The sequence below is a fragment of the Ahaetulla prasina genome, chromosome 3, assembly GCF_028640845.1.
Source record: "Ahaetulla prasina isolate Xishuangbanna chromosome 3, ASM2864084v1, whole genome shotgun sequence".
Classification (NCBI taxonomy): Eukaryota; Metazoa; Chordata; class Lepidosauria; order Squamata; family Colubridae; genus Ahaetulla; species Ahaetulla prasina.
In genome coordinates, this window is record NC_080541.1 from 97,402,110 (window position 1) to 97,419,485 (window position 17,376).

The 17,376-nt window shown below is 36.9% G+C and overlaps 1 protein-coding gene across 4 annotated transcripts in view; it reads right to left on the minus strand.

The window, feature by feature from the left end:
• Positions 1 to 6,967: 6,967 nt before the first annotated feature.
• The window catches only part of FBXL7 (F-box and leucine rich repeat protein 7), a 160,745-nt gene continuing 150,336 nt past the window's right edge, over positions 6,968 to 17,376 (minus strand). For 2 of the 4 annotated variants that reach the window (XM_058178248.1, XM_058178246.1), the window contains exons 3-4: positions 14,128 to 14,739; positions 6,968 to 8,379 (exon numbers count right to left, since the gene is read on the minus strand). In XM_058178248.1, coding sequence (XP_058034231.1) covers positions 7,643 to 8,379; positions 14,128 to 14,725 — 1,335 coding nt within the window. In that variant the 5' untranslated portion in view covers positions 14,726 to 14,739 and the 3' untranslated portion in view covers positions 6,968 to 7,642. Of the gene's footprint in view, positions 8,380 to 14,127; positions 14,740 to 15,986; positions 16,060 to 17,376 lie in introns of those variants that run through there. The other 2 variants (XM_058178247.1, XM_058178245.1) reach the window with 2 other exon arrangements.

The following is a 17,376-nucleotide window of genomic DNA, read 5'->3' on the forward strand; positions in this document are numbered from 1 at the left end:
AGCTGTGCTTCATCACCTATAAATACCTATACCTAGACATGGAACCAAACTTGCTGCTGGACAAGCAGGCATCAGGAAGCTGAGTTCTGTAAAGATTTGAAAACTGAGCCAGGGGTAGAAACTCAGCTTTTAGGCAGAGGCACATCTGGTTCAGCTGGTTCACCTGCCTGCACGGTAGCATCTCAGGACCTCTCATAATGAGCAGTATCATCTTCCAGGACCCTTCTCTATTTACATACTATAGAGTTGATGCTGCTTTCTGTCAGCGCTCAGCTCAGTGGAAAGGACAGCAAATGAGAAAAAACACTGAAGGAAAGAAAGAGTTCTGAGAAAGAAAAAAAAGATAGATTTGGATCAGATCAATGTAATAGTAAACCAAATATTAGTTTGTTGGTTAATGAAAAAAAATGACACCACCTAAACAGCTAAAGTGAAGTGGCTCTGTTTTACAAGCTCTATTTCATGATGAAATTTTAAAGTTTAGTAAATATATGTTTATATGGCACACCACCATACTTTTATTTTTTAGTGACTAAAATGAATGAAAGGATTTTAATGTTCACCCTCAAGCTAATGCAGTAGTTCTCATGCTGATTTAACTTTCAGACCTCTAATTGAGTTGCTGGGAATATTCCATTTTCTTAAGGTTAAAATCTGTAGTAGATTGTCATGTCAAAATAAAGAATGGTGAATGAATATTTAGAACTGCATGGTAGAAATGAAAGTGGAGTTAAGGAAATTAATTGAAAAAAAAACAAGGAAATGACCTAAGATATGGTTCAGTGCTAAAACATTATTGAACACTAGACTGTTAAACTTAAAATTACAGATAGAAAAAAAACATATTTCATTTCATAAATTTGATTTTTTTTGTCTTTTTGGGATGGTATTATAGCACATAATCAATCACTGGAGATAAAAAATGGTGACCAGTAAGTTAATATTACATTGAAATCAATACAGGTAGTCCTTGACTTACAACCTTGAAGTTGAAAAAAGTGACTTTTGACTGTTTTTCACACAATCATTGCAGCATCCCCATGGGTCACATGATCGGAATTTGGATGCTTGGCAATTGGCTCATATTTATGATAGTTGCAGTGTCCCAGGAATATGTGATCACCTTTTGCGATCTTCTGATAAGCAAAGTCAATGGGGAAGCCAGGTACAACCATGTTACTGATTTAACAGCTGCAGTGATTCACTTAAAAACAGTGGCAAGAAATGTCATAAAATGGAGCAGAACTCAGCAACTGTTTTGCTTATCAACAGAAATGTTGAGCTCAATTGTGGTTATAAGTCTAGGACTATCTGTATTGTCTCAGAAAAAAATGTATCAGAAAAAATGTAATGATACATTTGCTAATACTTTGGCTACTCTCCAAAACATTGGAGCTACATAACCATTAGAGTACCTACTTAACAAAAATGAGTCAATTTCTCAAACTTTTTATAATATTTAGATTTTAAAATTATATTAATAATTATTGGTTGTATTTTAATAATGTAATTATTAATTATATAAGCTCCAGTATAATAGTATAATAGTAGTTGGGGAATATTCTGTATAGGGAATGCAAAATAATTACTGCTTACATTTAAAAGCAAGGGAGGAATAAATAAAAGTTGATAGTGGTAGGATCTGTGATAGGAAAGGTTGAAGAAAGCTATTTTTTAAAAAAAAAAGAGACAAAGCTTTATATGTAAAATTATATGATCCTTATTTTAAACAAATACTCTGGTATATAAGTATCACACAAAATACTCCTAGGTACATGTGATAAGAACTAATAATTCATGTTTCATCACATTTGTATTTCACCGCATATGTTTTTCAATAACCAGTTTGGAAACATCACTAAGCCCTTTAGAAATGAATGTTTCATTGTATGCTGGCCTCATGACCTGGAACCACACGATGTGTTTATCCCATATTTAACAGGCAACATATGCATCAGCATGTTTAGTCACATTAATTAGTTGCTGTTTTTGCAAATATAATTCTAATGCCAAGTTCTTTGCAATTAAACAGTTTCAGCCTGGAAGGACAAGTGAGAAATGGAGTCAGAAGCACCTTACAATTGTAAATGATATGTATGAGATGGTTCTTAGCCATGGAAGTTAGTTATTTTGATTGGTTGAATAACCCGAGGACTGAACAGTTTAAAGAGCATACCTGGCCAGGAAAGGCTTGGGTAGCTAATGGGACCAGCATTATGATGTGCTTCCATTTTGTTTTTCCTCAGATTGCCTGGGTGACTAGGTGATGTTTCTATGAAAGCATGGCCTACCTAGGGATGTTGTCATGCCATCTGGAATGTATAATACATATCAGCATTTCAGTTCCGCCACTTCTTTGCCCTTTTTATGTAAAATGAAGCCATCTCTTAAAAGAAGTTTAAAGTGAGATGCTGTCCCCATATGTATAAAGAGTTTTCGATTTTACTCATTTATCAATCAAGGCATTATACTAATATACTGATTTATTTCTTGGTAGTTGTGAATTAAGGCTTTATAATAAATCACAATAAAAGCCAGTCTACATATTAACTTCCTTTAGGAATCAAGAATGTTATTTTTTCCTTGTAACATAATCAGCAAACCAAATTATTTCAAAAAGACAAAAAGAAAAAAAATGCATCCTTCACTCGTTTGAAACCTTGAAAAAAGAAAGCCTTGTTCAGATCACAATTAGTTTTCCCTCAGGGCACAGATCACAATTTAAATCTGCATTTATCCTTTCTGTGAGCAAAGAATAGTGAAGACTATTTTGAGCAAGGATAATATTGTACAAAATAACCCATAAATGAGAAAGGAGGGAAAATAAATGGCTATTAATAGTGTTGTTTCTCAAAATTTGCTCTAGGATTACAGCAGTGTTCCACCATTATTATTGCTGGATATAAATGCTCAATATATAACAGAAAACTGAATGTATTCTTTAGTGAGAGGCAATAGCATTTTGGATACGTATATTAAGAAAATGTTTCTCAACTTCAACAATTTAAGATGTGTGGACTTCAACTATTCTAGAATTCCCTAGCCAGTATTCTGGGAGTTGAAATCCACTCATCTCAAAATTGCTAAGGGTGGGAAACCATGGTCTAAGAAGACATTTATGTATGTATAAAAAATATATACAGTAAAAACAAGATGGACAATCTATGACTCTTTAGATGCTGATCAAAACCAATTTCTTATTTTCCTTGGCCAAGTTGGTTGGCACTGCAGTCTAACACATCTGAGTATTGTAGAATCTATGCTATTGCAATATATAAGGATTGTTTACTTATCCAATTTAATATTTAATAAAAGTGGAAACAATTTCTAACATTATCACTTCAGTCATTTAAAAAGGATTTTTTAATTGAGAATTGTTACAAATAATGTGTATTTCTTTTGTTCCTTAGGATGTGATTTTTTTGCTGTTTGTTCCACATCTGGAGACACTCTAGTTACGTGGGTTTTTTTTTTTTTTAAATGAAAACCAGACAGGGTGATTCCCTTCTTACAGTTCTGTTCAAGAGATGTTTTCAGTAATGCTCATAAACCAGTTGTTAGCCATATATGAGGAAATCCATCTGAAGATATAACCAGCCTTGCTGAGCTTCATATTACAGGAGACAGTCTGCCCCTTCAGATAGAAATTGTGAAAACATTTGCACAGGAAAAAAGTGATCACAATAAGAGGAAAATACTTTTAAAAGACAATTTTTAAGTATTGTATTACACTTTGAAGATAAACAATGGCATTTTAGAGAATTTCAGTAATTCAGAATGAAGATGACAGCTTCTCTTACATTCAAGATGCTTCTCTTACGATGAACAACTTCTGAGAGAGCTGTTTAGGTTATTCCCATATTGAATTCTTTCATGGTTTTGACCTGATTGATTGAATAAAACACTATGTCTGAGTTGTTACAACATGCAAAGTCAAAGAAACCGCAGTATTGTATGGATTAGTATGTTGTGTGAAACAAGTTTATGTGGGTAAAAAAGTAATGATCAATTGCATGCCCAATCAGGGCCCTAAAAAACCTATCTCTGCATTCTTATGTAAACTGTACTGGCTCATGACTTATAGAGTTCTGCAGTAGTTGCACTGAGGTTCCCCAAAGATGAATCAATGAAGCTAAAACATGTGAACACCCTTGATTTTGAACATGGCTTTTAAGAGCGAACATTCAATATTTATGTCCAACATTGCCATTTTCCATTTCCTTTTAGGTTCTCGAGGCAACAGACGCTTACTCTGCTACAATTGTAGGCTTCCTAACATCTGTTGAACTTCAGCAACTGAAAGAATGCTTACTTAGTGATAGCAGGTCAAACTGCATAACTGGATTGCCATAATAGGCTAAACCCAAATCAAACAAACCACATTACAGCTGCCTGTGATTTGTGGATCTAAGCTGCAGGTCAGATGTACAGAATATCAGTGCAACTGCTGACTGTTGGGGCCTCCCTGAACATTCCTCCTACACTCTGTAATTGTACTTTGAAAGCAAACTTTCCATGATTCCAACAGGAGGTATTTATCAAACCTGATTGCAGTAGCTCCTATGTGTTTTGTACATGAGGGTGTCTGGGGAAGGAGATGTGTGTACATGGAGAGCATTTGGCCCCACACCTTCGGGCTTTGGCCCTGCACTACTAGGGGATATGAACAGTGTTTTCAGAACATTGCTGCAAAAAAGCTTTCCATGACCATATAGGAGTTGGTATTTGTGTTTCCCAGTGTGCTATGGCATACACACAGTAGAAATTGGGGGTGCATTTTCAATTTGCCTTCTTTAACTAGACGATGGAGTATCCTAAATCTCTGTTCTCTAAGGAAATGGCTTTAAAAATTAATTGTTTTACTGTCTGGAAAACACTGCTTGGTCTGAGAGAAAGAATATTAGAACGTGAGCCAAAGATTTTTTTTTAAACAGATGAGATACCTCTGTCATTGAGGAACAAACATATTATTCCTGTTACTTCTACAAAAATTTACTAAGACTATCATGCTAGTAAGACATAGAGAAAACTTATTTCTTACAAAAACTTTGAGGAATCTATTATTTCTATAGATTTATGGATACAGATTTCCGGTTTTCCTGACAGAGTAAAAACAACAGAAATTTGGGTGTTTCTAATTTTTTCTAGTAACCTTAATATTTTCCCCAGTTTAGCAGAATAAACTGCTCTCTGCTTTGCTTTATTAATTCCTGGACTTTTTTTGCACAGCAGCTGGAATCCAGAAAGTCATCTGTGCTTTAGAAATGGAAAAAATGGTAGCATTTTTATAACATTATTCATGATAAATAAAATTGCCTGAGTCTCTGCACAAATATATAAAACTTTTGCTCAGATTTGACCAAATGCACATGGGGCTTGTTTAATATGTACACACACTGAATTAATTATTGTTTCAGAAATATTTGGGAAGAATGTAATAGTTATAGTATTGGTCTGAAAAATGAACCAGTATTAGCACTCTGAAAATAGAACTTTCCCCATTAAAAAAAAAATTGCTACAAAAATGTATGTAAACAGAACTCTCTGGTCTAGAAGCTGAGACTATAGTCTGTGATCATCTTCTTTTCCTTTTCTTCTTTTGAGATATTTCTGGATTGTAAGGTTCTGCATGAATGCATTGTGAATTGTGAAATATCTGAAAGGCACTCAGGATAAAGGACACAGAGATGTGAGGTGAGAAGGAAAAACTCTGAAATAGGGATACAGGTAAATCTCAAAGCACTGAGAGTTACATATTTTAAAACATTTCCTTAGTATGCAGGGTCTCTAAAATAATTCTCAGATCTCCTAACAGGACAACTTTCATTGTCTCATCAGACTAAGAACAATATGATGGATATAATGATTGGAAAACTTATTCTATGCTACTAATATCAATTTACTGCATTCCTGAATCTATGAGAAATAGAATTTAAGTACTAAGCTGAAAGTGTCAGGTGAATATACTTTCACGGTTAACATTATTTTTCTCTCTCTTGTTAAATCTAACAAGTGCACAATATTATTTGTTTTGAAGAAGTTTTTTTCCTGAATAATCATTGAGAACACACATTATTTCCCTCCAACTTAATGTTGCTTAGTCTAATAAATTTCTGTCAATGCCATGACAGGACACACATGGTCCCTTCAATATTAATTGAGGTTTGTTTAGAATGCTAAACCAAGGTGAATATTCTTTCGTTGTGCCCATAGGACCTCCAGATCTTAAATAGTAAAAGATAGGACAGTGTGTGAGAAGAATGGGCCACATTCTAGAGGGGAATGGGAAGCTTAGTCAATGACCACATTTTGTTACAAGCAAATATGGCCCGGTTACATTTTGTAGGTTTATTGTGATTTGGGAGGAAGTGGGAGGGAGATTTTTTGTGTGTGTGTGATGGGCCTGTTTTAGGGTTTACAGTAGTCTGAGCTTGGTTGTTTTCTTGCAGACATTTCATTATCCAAACTAGGTAATAGCAGCAGCTGCTGATGTTACCTAGTCTGGCTAATGAAAATATCTGCAAGGAAACAACCAAGCTCAGAGACCACCAAGAACCTCTCATTTCAATCCTGAGCTACAAATATTCTCCTTTATTGATTAAAGAAGTCTTTATCTGTTTTCAGCCCAAACATAGCAGGAAACTGTGATGTCATTTTTCAGCAATTGTGGTCAATCAGAGTTTGGGGGGAAGGCACAAACGGGAATTGGGAGGTCAAAAATGGCCTCCTTTACTACATATGTTTTGAGATAAAAGATTGCCATAAGGATACCAAGTAGATTAAATATATGCTTCTTTTAAATAACAGGCTATTCTATGACACTCTAAAGCATACGTCTTCAAACTTGGCAGCTTTAAGACTTGTGGACTCCAATTCCCAGAATTCTGGGAGTTGGAGTCCACAAGTCTTAAAGCTGCCAAGTTTGAGGACCCCTGCTCTAAAGGAAGGTGTCCTACAACCATTTTTCTACTAGAGAAAAACTCTTACTAGAACTCCTCAGAGGCACCAGCGAGCAGGAAAAGTAGGGAACTCATTCAGAACTGAGAATCATAATTAAAATACATGTGTGCTTGATCTCTTACAGTTGCATAATTACAATAGCTAGAAAGGGCAGAGGTGCTAAAAGTATTGCACTTTGGTAACTTTTGTTTTTGCAATAATTATGGCACAAACATGTAAAACCAAACACAGTCTTAAAAGAGGGTAGGTTTTTATCATTCCAATTTAGCTAAAGATAGCCGTGACAAAGTTCCAAAGAGAACAACAAACTTTTTTCATAACTATCTTTTCCAACAAGTTTTCAAGGAGTTAAAATTAAACTTTCTCTGAATTAGACCCCAGGATGTTTGACATCAACAACAAATTTAGACTTGTTAGTTCCTTGGGATTTCTGAACTCTACATACATATCATTCGCTCAGTAACCTGAAAGGCCAGAGAGTGATGATTTTATGCAATTTTCAGAAGTTGAAGAGTTGAGTAAGGCTGCTAAAAGATATCATATAGGGACCAACGTAGATGGCCAAAGTCTATGTTGCTACTCCTGATATAAGAAAGGTACAGTTGCATATGCGGGCAAATTGTGCGCATGTACATACAAACAATTTTAATCTTTTGTTTCAGCAACAAGTATGACTCTCACTTCAAAAAAAGGCAGGGTTAGTATGCTCTATAATGCAGCGCTTACAATGGCGCTTAACAAACCGCAAAGCTTCCACTGAAATCTCACAGTCCTGAACGTTCAGCATTTGCAGGTCAAAGCAATTGGCTGCTACAATCTGCAGGCCTTGTCCGGTGACACTTTCACATGACTTCAGGCTCAGTCGCTTCAAGTTGAAGCAGTTCAGAGCCAGAAACTCCAAGCCAATGTCAGAGACCAGAGGGCATTTCCCAATGTCCAGTGATTTGAGTTTTGTGCAATTTTTGGCCAGGTATTCAATTCCATGGTCTGTGATGCCTTCACAGCCTCGTGCATTGAGGTAACGCAGCTTGCTGCAGTATTTAGTAATGTATCGGAGACCGACATCAGTGATGCGGACACAGTGGGCAATGCTGAGATAACGCAGGCGGAACTCCAGCTTTGCAATCTCGCGCATGCCAAAGTCACTGACAAAGCGGCAGTCGCTCACACTCAACTCCCTGATGGAAGGGCAGTAAATCATCAGGTACCGGAGGCCTTCATCGGTAATGCGGATGCAGCGGCGCAAATAGAGATGTGTCAACTGAGTGCAATGGGTGGCAATGGTGTGCAGTCCTTCATCCTCGAGGACAAAACAGTCACTCATGTCCAAGTAGCGAATAGAAATCTGTTTGCCGTGTAAAGGAGATAACTTGATGGAAACTTCGCGGGATAAGCTGATGCACGTCACTTTGGAACAACCTATATTGGAAAATGGGGGAAATTGTTAACAAGGATGGTCCACTTTCCCTTTATATAAATGAACTTAGTGATATAGGATTTTCATCCCAGGAATGATGGACTGGAGCTTACTCAGTCAGCCAGCAACATTCTGCCTAAATTCAATAGTTAAACTAGTGAAGGCTAAGCAACATTACTCAGATTGTATTTTTTTAAAAAAGTTTAAACGTCTTTGAAAAGCTTACTAGATTTCAGTCAAATCTGATGTGGCTCAGACTTTATACTACTACAGGTAGTCCTTGTTATGACCACAATTGACCCCAAAATTTCTGTTGATGACATTTGTTAAGTGAGTTTAGCTCCATTTTATGACCTTTCTTGCCACAGCTGTTAAGTGAATCACTGCAGTTGATAAGTTATTATATGGTTGTTAAGTGAACCTGGCTTCCCCATTGAATTTGCTTGTCAAAAGATTGCAAAAGGTGACCTTGGGACACAGCAATGGTCATAAATATGAGTCAGTTTGCCAGCATTGGCTTGCAGGTTAGTGGGGTTGCTAACATACAACCCAAACGGGATAAGAAGGGAAGAGAAGCAACGGCAAAAGAAAAAAGGGTAAAAAAAGGAAAATTTGAACCCAGGGCACTGTGCAAGGCCTCTCATAATGCATGTCTCTCAGTAAAATTCTGAATAAAATATTTTAAAATGTCCAGGGTTTGATGGGGGAATCAAAAGCAAAGCCTCAGAGGCTATTCGTGAGGAGTTTACACTCTGCATGTGGAGAAGGAAGGAAGGAAGGAGAAGGAGTATCAAGGGGGAGGAGGAAAGGGGAAGAGGAGAAGGAAAGGAGGACAAAGAAGGAAGGAAAGAAGGAAGGAAGGAAGGAAGGAAGGAAGGAAGGAAGGAAGGAAGGAAGGAGAAGGAGTATCAAGGGGGAGGAAAGGGGAAGAGGAGAAGGAAAGGAGGACAAGGAAGGAAGGAAGGAAGGAAGGAAGGAAGGAAGGAAGGAAGGAAGGAAGGAAGGAGTATCAAGGGGGAGGAGGAAGAGGGAAGAGGAGAAGGAAAGGAGGACAAGGAAAGAAGGAGAAGCAAGGGAAGAGGAAGAGGGAAAGAAGGAAATCATGTGAAGAAGCTGCATTGCATTTTGCCATAATCACATGATTATGGGGATGCTACAAAGGTTATAAGTGTGAAAAACGGTCATATCACTTTTTTCAATGCCCTTGTAACTTTGAACAGGCACTAAATGAACTCTTGTAAGTCGAGGACTTGTTCCTGTAATCTTGAACTAATTTTAAGCAAAATGGTGCATCACAGGGCAACAAATTTTGAACCAAGGTAAATGAGCTAATTTACAGAATGCCTCCAAAATCTGAGACTTATGAGTCCCATGGAAGTAAAATTTGGCAAATTTTATAAAACAAATTAGGCTATAAACATCATAAAACAGAAATGTCCTAAAACTTTTCCTGTGCTACACATTTCAACATCAAGCATTTTCAAGGCAGATACATAACTGAATGTATCCCAATTTTTGCAGTTAAGACACTACTGAGGAATCTGATAAAGAAACGTATCTGGAAAGATGACCCAATGAGTCACACTTTAAAATAAAATCATGTAATATTTTCTGTGCTAAACTGCAGGCAATATTCAGGAAATGTGTCTAGTTGATGTCTATCAATTTTAGGTAATGTCACACCTGAATTCCTGAGTTGATTAAAGTTGTCTTCATGCTTTATTGTGGGAACTGATGCATGGCATGGATAGCAAAATTCACTTCTATCCTGGACTAGTATTATCGAGAAATTAATCTCTAAAAATATAGAAACTGGCTATTATTTATACATAATTCATTGGGCCATGAGAATGAGAAAAAGGAACGGTCTGATTCACATACTGCTGATATTCTTAGGAACGTGCAGATGATAGAAGGGCCAATGATAAAACTGACCTTTGCCACCATCTGGAAAGGGAAGAGAAAGGAAGGACAACTTTGTTTTTCAGTCCCTGGAGATAATATCTTGAAAGCAAGACTCTGACAATGGTTCTGGTCAAAACACCTCCAACTTGTTTTGGTTCTCAGTGATAACCACCAGAGGTGGGATTCAGCAGGTTCTCCAGGTTCTGGAGAACTAGTAGCGGCTGTTGGTTACTTCCTGAAGCAAAGTCAGAAGATGAAATCATGCTTGTCTGATGGATCCTGCAGAATTCAGGGCTACTTATGAATTCTGAATCCATTTAAATAGTGTCCATCCCAACCTTTTTTAATAGATTCTATAGTTTAGTTAGTATATTTACCTACACTATGTCTGGAAGCATTTTATCTACCCCGAATAATAAATAATAATAATAATAATAATAATAATAATAATAATAATAATAATAATAATAATAATAAAAAAAAAAAAACACATACATGCTCTTGGCAACAGTCTTTCCATAGAGAAAATGTAAATGATTTTAAATAAAATGAGAAAGTTTCAGGGAACGTTGAAACTCTGAATGAACTTTGGCCAGTTATGTGATAATGGGTCATAGTTTAGTCCATCTGTGTAGGCACTCTGCTGAAAACTGAAAGAGACCTTTTAAAAATGTGGAAAATCTGATATCCAACTTTTCTGTGGTTTTTGACATAATGGTATAATTTCTAGGATGCATTATTCATAAGATCCCACAATGAATTTTCAAAGTAAGCTAGGTCTCAAGTGAGGCCTGCAAAATATTCTAACATATAGGTTGTCATGTTGATACTAATAAAATCCCATTTTATATGGACATCTATTCTACGCCAAACATTTGAAGAGTTAAAGCCAGCTAAAAGCAAAGACTTGTCCAAAAGCATGTATACAAGATTAATTCCTTATATACACACTTGGAAATATGTAAGTGCAAGCTATACCTAACAGAATATTTCTATAATGATTACACTATAGCCATACACTCCAAAGATTATGCATTCTTCTATTCCCATTTATCTTTCTCTCTCTTTTTTTTACATTATCTTGCATAAGTTCACTGAAAAGTTATGCACAGTATGTATCACATTCAGGTCTGCTTATTTAGCAGAATTTTTGTTCCAAAGGCTGAATGAAAGAACGTATGTGATGCACAGAGATCTTTTGCTTCCTGAGAAATACATTTTTGCATGATGTAAGAACCACACAGTTGAAATGTAAAATGGCAAGTATGCCAGAAGGGTGGCAGCTAGCAAAAACTCTGTTGTTATGAATTTTTGAGTCAATGTTGTCTCTTGGTGATTATGTGAATGAATCTATGCAGTTTTCTTGGCAGAATTTTTGAACGTCCATTGTCAATACCTTCTTAAAGGATGTTTTTCAACTTCCCAAGGTAGGGTTGGGAGAAACGATTGCTTAAGAGTCACCCACATGGCATCAGTGCCTAAGGACAGACTAAAACTCAAGTCTCCCTAGTCTACCATCTTTAACTGCTGCCTCAAACTGGCTCTCTGTGGAAAACTTTGCATACAGTAAGCCTCAACTTACAACAGTTCATTTAGTGATCATTCGAAGTACAATGGAACTGAAAAAAGTGACGTATAACCGTTTTTCACACTTACGACCTTTGTAGCAGCTCCATGATCATGTGATCTAAATTCAGATGCTTGGCAACTGGCTCACCCATTGCAGTATCCCATGGTCATGTGATCATCTTTTGACAAGCAAAATTAATGGGGAAGCCAGATTCACTTAACAACCAAATTACTAACTTATCCATTACAGTGATTCATTTAAGAACTGTGGCAAGAAAAGTCTTAAGATGGGGGGGAGAAAACACACAACAGATGTTTCACTTAACAACATGTTAAGTAATGTTGGGCTCAATTGTGGTCATAAGTCAAGGACTGCCTGTCATTAATATTTTACAGGTCAGCTATCTGTTAGTATCATGAATATGTCCCAAAATCAGTTATATACCGATATACGTGCATACTCACAACATTTTTGCAATGTTAGAAAACATTGGTGTCCAGGGATAAAAATTTCTGTCTCCGATGTCTGCTCCTGGCAAGATTTGTCTGTTGTGTGTAAATTTTGTAATCCATTTACCAGATAGAGTTTTCTGCTGGCTTTATGTAGTCTTTGTTCCTAGAGCTTTATGCTGCTATACATGTATTCTTTCAAAAGCAATTCAGTGAGATTTCAAAACATTCTGAATCAAAGTTCTTGCAGGCAGTGAGATGAATCTATTTCTTTACCCTTCCAAAACCAACAACTCCTAATGACAAATATTCTGACTTCCTACTTGTTTTTTTGTAAGGGCTTTTTCTTTATCTATGAAACAATCTGAAGGAACTGCTTGTTTGGGGATCAAAAGTAAAGGAATGGTGCCTTACATCGGGATACAATGCTGAATTTTCTCTACCCTATAATATGGCACTAAATTAGCCTCAGGAAGTTGCAGTTGTATGAAATACAGAATTGATCTACTGGCAAGTGACTGAAAGTAGGTTGCTGAAATGCATTAAAATAATCTGGGGTAGGTGGAGGAGGGAAAGGAGAGACGTTGAGGGAAAGAATGTCTGTGCCCATGTATTCATATATCATATCATATCATATATCATATATCTCATCTCATCTCCATCTCTTTATCATCTCCCCCCCCCATCTCCCTCTCTCTAATCTCTACACACACAGACACACACACACTTGCTAGTTTGGGCATTTTTCTCAGCAGAGGGCAGTATTGCTTCCCAATAACATCACACTGAGAAAATCTGCGAGTGAATTCCGCAAGGATGATTGTGGCTGCAGACATAGCAAAGTATTTTATGGCAAGAAACACTAACACTTTTAAAGAGATCATATAATGTCTTTGGGACAGCATAGAGACCTGAGGATCAAAGCTTACTATTACCGACTTGCCTTTCTTTTACTTTCTCCTTCGACTTGCAAGTCGAAAGTGGCACACCCTAAACTTATCCTACCTGAAATTGCCTTCCACTTCCTCCAACTCAGAAAATTAATCTATGATCAAAGTTGATTATTCACTTTATAAGCCGACTAAATGGATAAATTGGATATTCCTGCTGAAGTGAGCCCTGGTCACATAAGAATTTCCATAAGGACAGTAGTAACTTTTTTATTGTTTTATTCTGCCTTTCCTGCAAGACCTTCCAGGTCAATATAGGGCATTCCTTCCTTTATTGTCTGCCAACAACTCATCTGGAGGTTCAGTTGGGTTGAGAACAAAATAACTGACCCTACACTATTCTGTGAATTTCCATAGGTAGACTTGTGTCTCTTTGCTCATAGTTCAGGAATTTTAACCACATCATTACATTGTGTTCTTTTATAACGTGTTGTGGCATGTAAACACTAACACATTGGTACAATGCACACATAATGAAATGGACTGAGATCCACAAATGCTTGTGCAATAATATGTGATTGTTTAAAGAATTGCAGGGACCTTTGTTGTTCTGAGACGCTAAACCTGGCACTCTTTAAAGACTCATGCTCAATTACAAACCCTTTGAAGTATTTAATGGTACAGAGTACAATTTTAAATGCAAGATTAAAATTGAGATTTAAATGTAAGATTATTTGGAGAAATCCATAATATTATTTTTTTAAAAAGGGGAGAGAGAGAGAGAGAAGAGTGATATTCTAAAAATGTTAGTTACAGAGTGAAAAAGATACTATCGAGATTGTGATCAAAAATATTGAGAATATTTTCTCCTTTAAATTTGACATGCTTTTTCCAAAACTCTGAAGCCAGAGTGTAAATGTAGACTTTTTCCATTACCTGATACATCTAAATGTTCCAAGTTTGGACACAAGGATACTACATCAAAAACCGCCTCATTGGAAATGTTGTAGCAACCAGATACTTCCAATTGCCTCAGTTCTGGACAGCATTGAGCAATGGTGTAAAGTCCTCGGTCTGTGAGCCGCCTGCAGCCACTAACAATTACCGTCTCCAGCATGAGACAGACGTTTGGGGTGTCCTGGCAAAGTCGTCGTGTCAGCACCTTGAGAGCCCTGTCCACGTTGATTGTCTCCCCTATCAGGCGAATAGTCCTCCAAAGTCGTGGGTCCCAAGCAAGATTATACCAGCGACGGCACACGCGGGCACAACGGCACAACTGGTTGGTGGGCAAAAAAGAAAATATCTGGATCACAGAAAGGTCAGGAAGCCGGTTGATATTGGCCTGTTCTTTTTGAAGCCGAGAGGCAGCATGAATGAAAGGGTGGGTGAGGCAAGTGGAAGGAGGCGAGTGAACCATTGCAATGGTCTCTCCGGTGACCGAAGATGAAGATGTAGAAGATTCTTTTCCATTTTGCAAGCTGTGTGAATTTGGTGGACATATTAGCGCAGGACTGGGAGTGCTCAGAGTGCGCATGCTCAGGTCGGAATCTGAAAGACACCAAAGGACATGAGGATGAGACTACTTCATAAATTGGAAGCCACGTTCTGCATCAACATGAAGGGCTGCCATGGATGTTCATGCTAAAAGAAGGCTGCATGCATAAAAACAGATTCTGTCTGCATTTATTATCAGTAGCTGCCAAGCTCAGACTAGTGCCTGATGGATTTTTTAAACAAACAAAAAACTGTCACCAACTTTTTATCAATTTGCTTCCTACAATTATTTTGCAAAACAATGTGAAAATACATGTTGAGTTTAGAACTGAGAAACACAGCAGTGCTTGCTGAGTACTTAGCATGAGTGATTTCCTGGAACAGTACTGTCAGGTACCCTGCAACACCCAAATCAGTGTTCTTCAACCAAATCCCCTCCATATGTGTCACTGCTACAATGGCCAGAATTTTTGTAAGACAAATATAGTTGGAAATTCTGGGATCTGGACTCCCAGCATATCTGAAGGGTACTAGTTAGGAAATCTCATTTTGTCTTGGAGATTACGGTTTTTAAAGCTATAAGAATAGGCTTATTTCCAATTATGGCATTACTTCTACTATCAAGAGGTGCATACAACTATGAAAACATGAAGCTAGAATTGAGATCCTAGAACAAATATATAATTTTTAATTTTGGCGTTATAAAAAAAATCTAATGTATAGGAAATCAAAATGAGAATCTACCTTCTATTAAATAATAACACTGAATATTTTTTGAAGAAGCCATTACTCTTTCCCCAGTAGTCTATCGAAGCCATAAAGTTGAAGCTCTTAAAAATTCATAGAATTATTTTATACTCAGCTTTATATAACTATTATTTTAATTAACATGATACAAGGTGAGCATATGAAATTTCTGATACTAAATCCAATCATTGGTTCGTTTAGCTCAATCTTGCCTAGCATGAGCAGCAACAGCTGTCCCGGTTTTCTAGAAAAAGGAACCAGAGACACTTAAACTGAAGGTTGGATGCCTGCATAGAGATAAAACCAAAGAATAGCAAGGTGGTTAAAAAAAAAAGACACCAGCTTTTTGATATGGTGTGCCTGGTTATAAATACAATTCGTAATAGAAATAAATTCAAGAGATTGTTAGGAATTGTCACGTCTTCACATTTTATTGATCTAGTTATTTGCATTTTTTCATTTATTTACACTGTAGTTTATTTAGATCAAAGTATAAATATAGAACATTAATGGCAATCTGTGGATTAAAATGTTAAGAAGAATGTAGCTAATACCTTCTCATGTGGGACAGTATTACATAGCTTGATCACATCCCAGGTTTCCCTACCGCAATCATGATGAAGCAATACATTTCCACCTTTCTAGAAATATCTGAAGATGTATTAGCTAGTAGAAAAGATATATTGGCTAATACTTTATTAACTAATAAAAAGGATGTATACTCTTTCATGCTGCAATTTCATGCTGGAGCAATTAACAATATTAATTCAGAGCACCGTGCTTAGTGGACTACTTCACCGAACACGAGATGTTGATTCAGTAACATGCATGGACCGATTTGGTACTCTCATGTCCGGTGAAGGTAAAAACCCTTTTCTGAGAGACAGGAAAAATATTTAGGGATAGATAAAGCCTTGTCCCAAAGATCAAGCATATGTTTGCATGTTATTGTTGCCATTGTTAGCATTCCCCACTGGACATTTAAATTTTTTTTAAGGCATTAAAGTATAAAATTCCTTCTTCAGTCTCTTAATCACACCTTAGCAAAGAAATACAGACTTTAGTACAGCTTTAGTCAGAGGTGGGTTTTACATAATTTTACCACCAATTCGCCATGCATTGAAAATGTGAGCACACACGCTTTCCGTGCATGCGTGCAAGCCGCATGCGTGAACGAAGCACACGCACGGAAGGCCACACGGCTTAGAAAATGTGGTTAAATAGGATGGCAGAGCACTTGGGCCGGGGTTACCTCTACCAGTTCGCCCGAAATGGTCTGAACCATCTTAATGCCGTCACTGGCTTTAGTACAACTCAAAATTCCACAGGGTGATAAGGTAGAAGTTTAACACATCTCTGGGGAAGGATGGTTCTTTTCCCTGTTGTGGGAACGTTGTTTGCCCAGGATGTGTAGACTCTTCCTCACTGATTTGCAGTCCTTTTAGAATAAATGTGGCCTCTGCCATCAAAGACAAAAAGATGAATAATGACAGAATAGCACTACAACTCTTTTCTGCAACCTAGGCAACCGCAGGGTAATTCTGGTTTTCTTCTCTATGCATTCTCTTTTCATAAAGGTAATAAAGGTAAGGATTAATTGATTTGGCCAATTTTCTACGTAAGACTTTAATGGCAGTCAAATCAGTGTGGAAAGGATCTGTTAATCTGAAAACCTCAACTACAATTCTTAACCAGAATGCAAGGAAAGGTTTCAACCATATTCAAGAAATGAAACTGCATATACATATAAGGAAAAATAGTTTAGTAAGTTGCTTGAGACTAAAAAAAAAAAAAAGCAGGGTGGGGAGGAGGAGGGCTAACAATTGCTATCTGTATCTAAAAGCAATTCTAGGGATTCATTTGAAATTTTCAAGCAAAAAAAAACAATGATTAGAGTTGTCGACATATGATTATTTTCACCAACAAAACTCTAAAACAGCCACA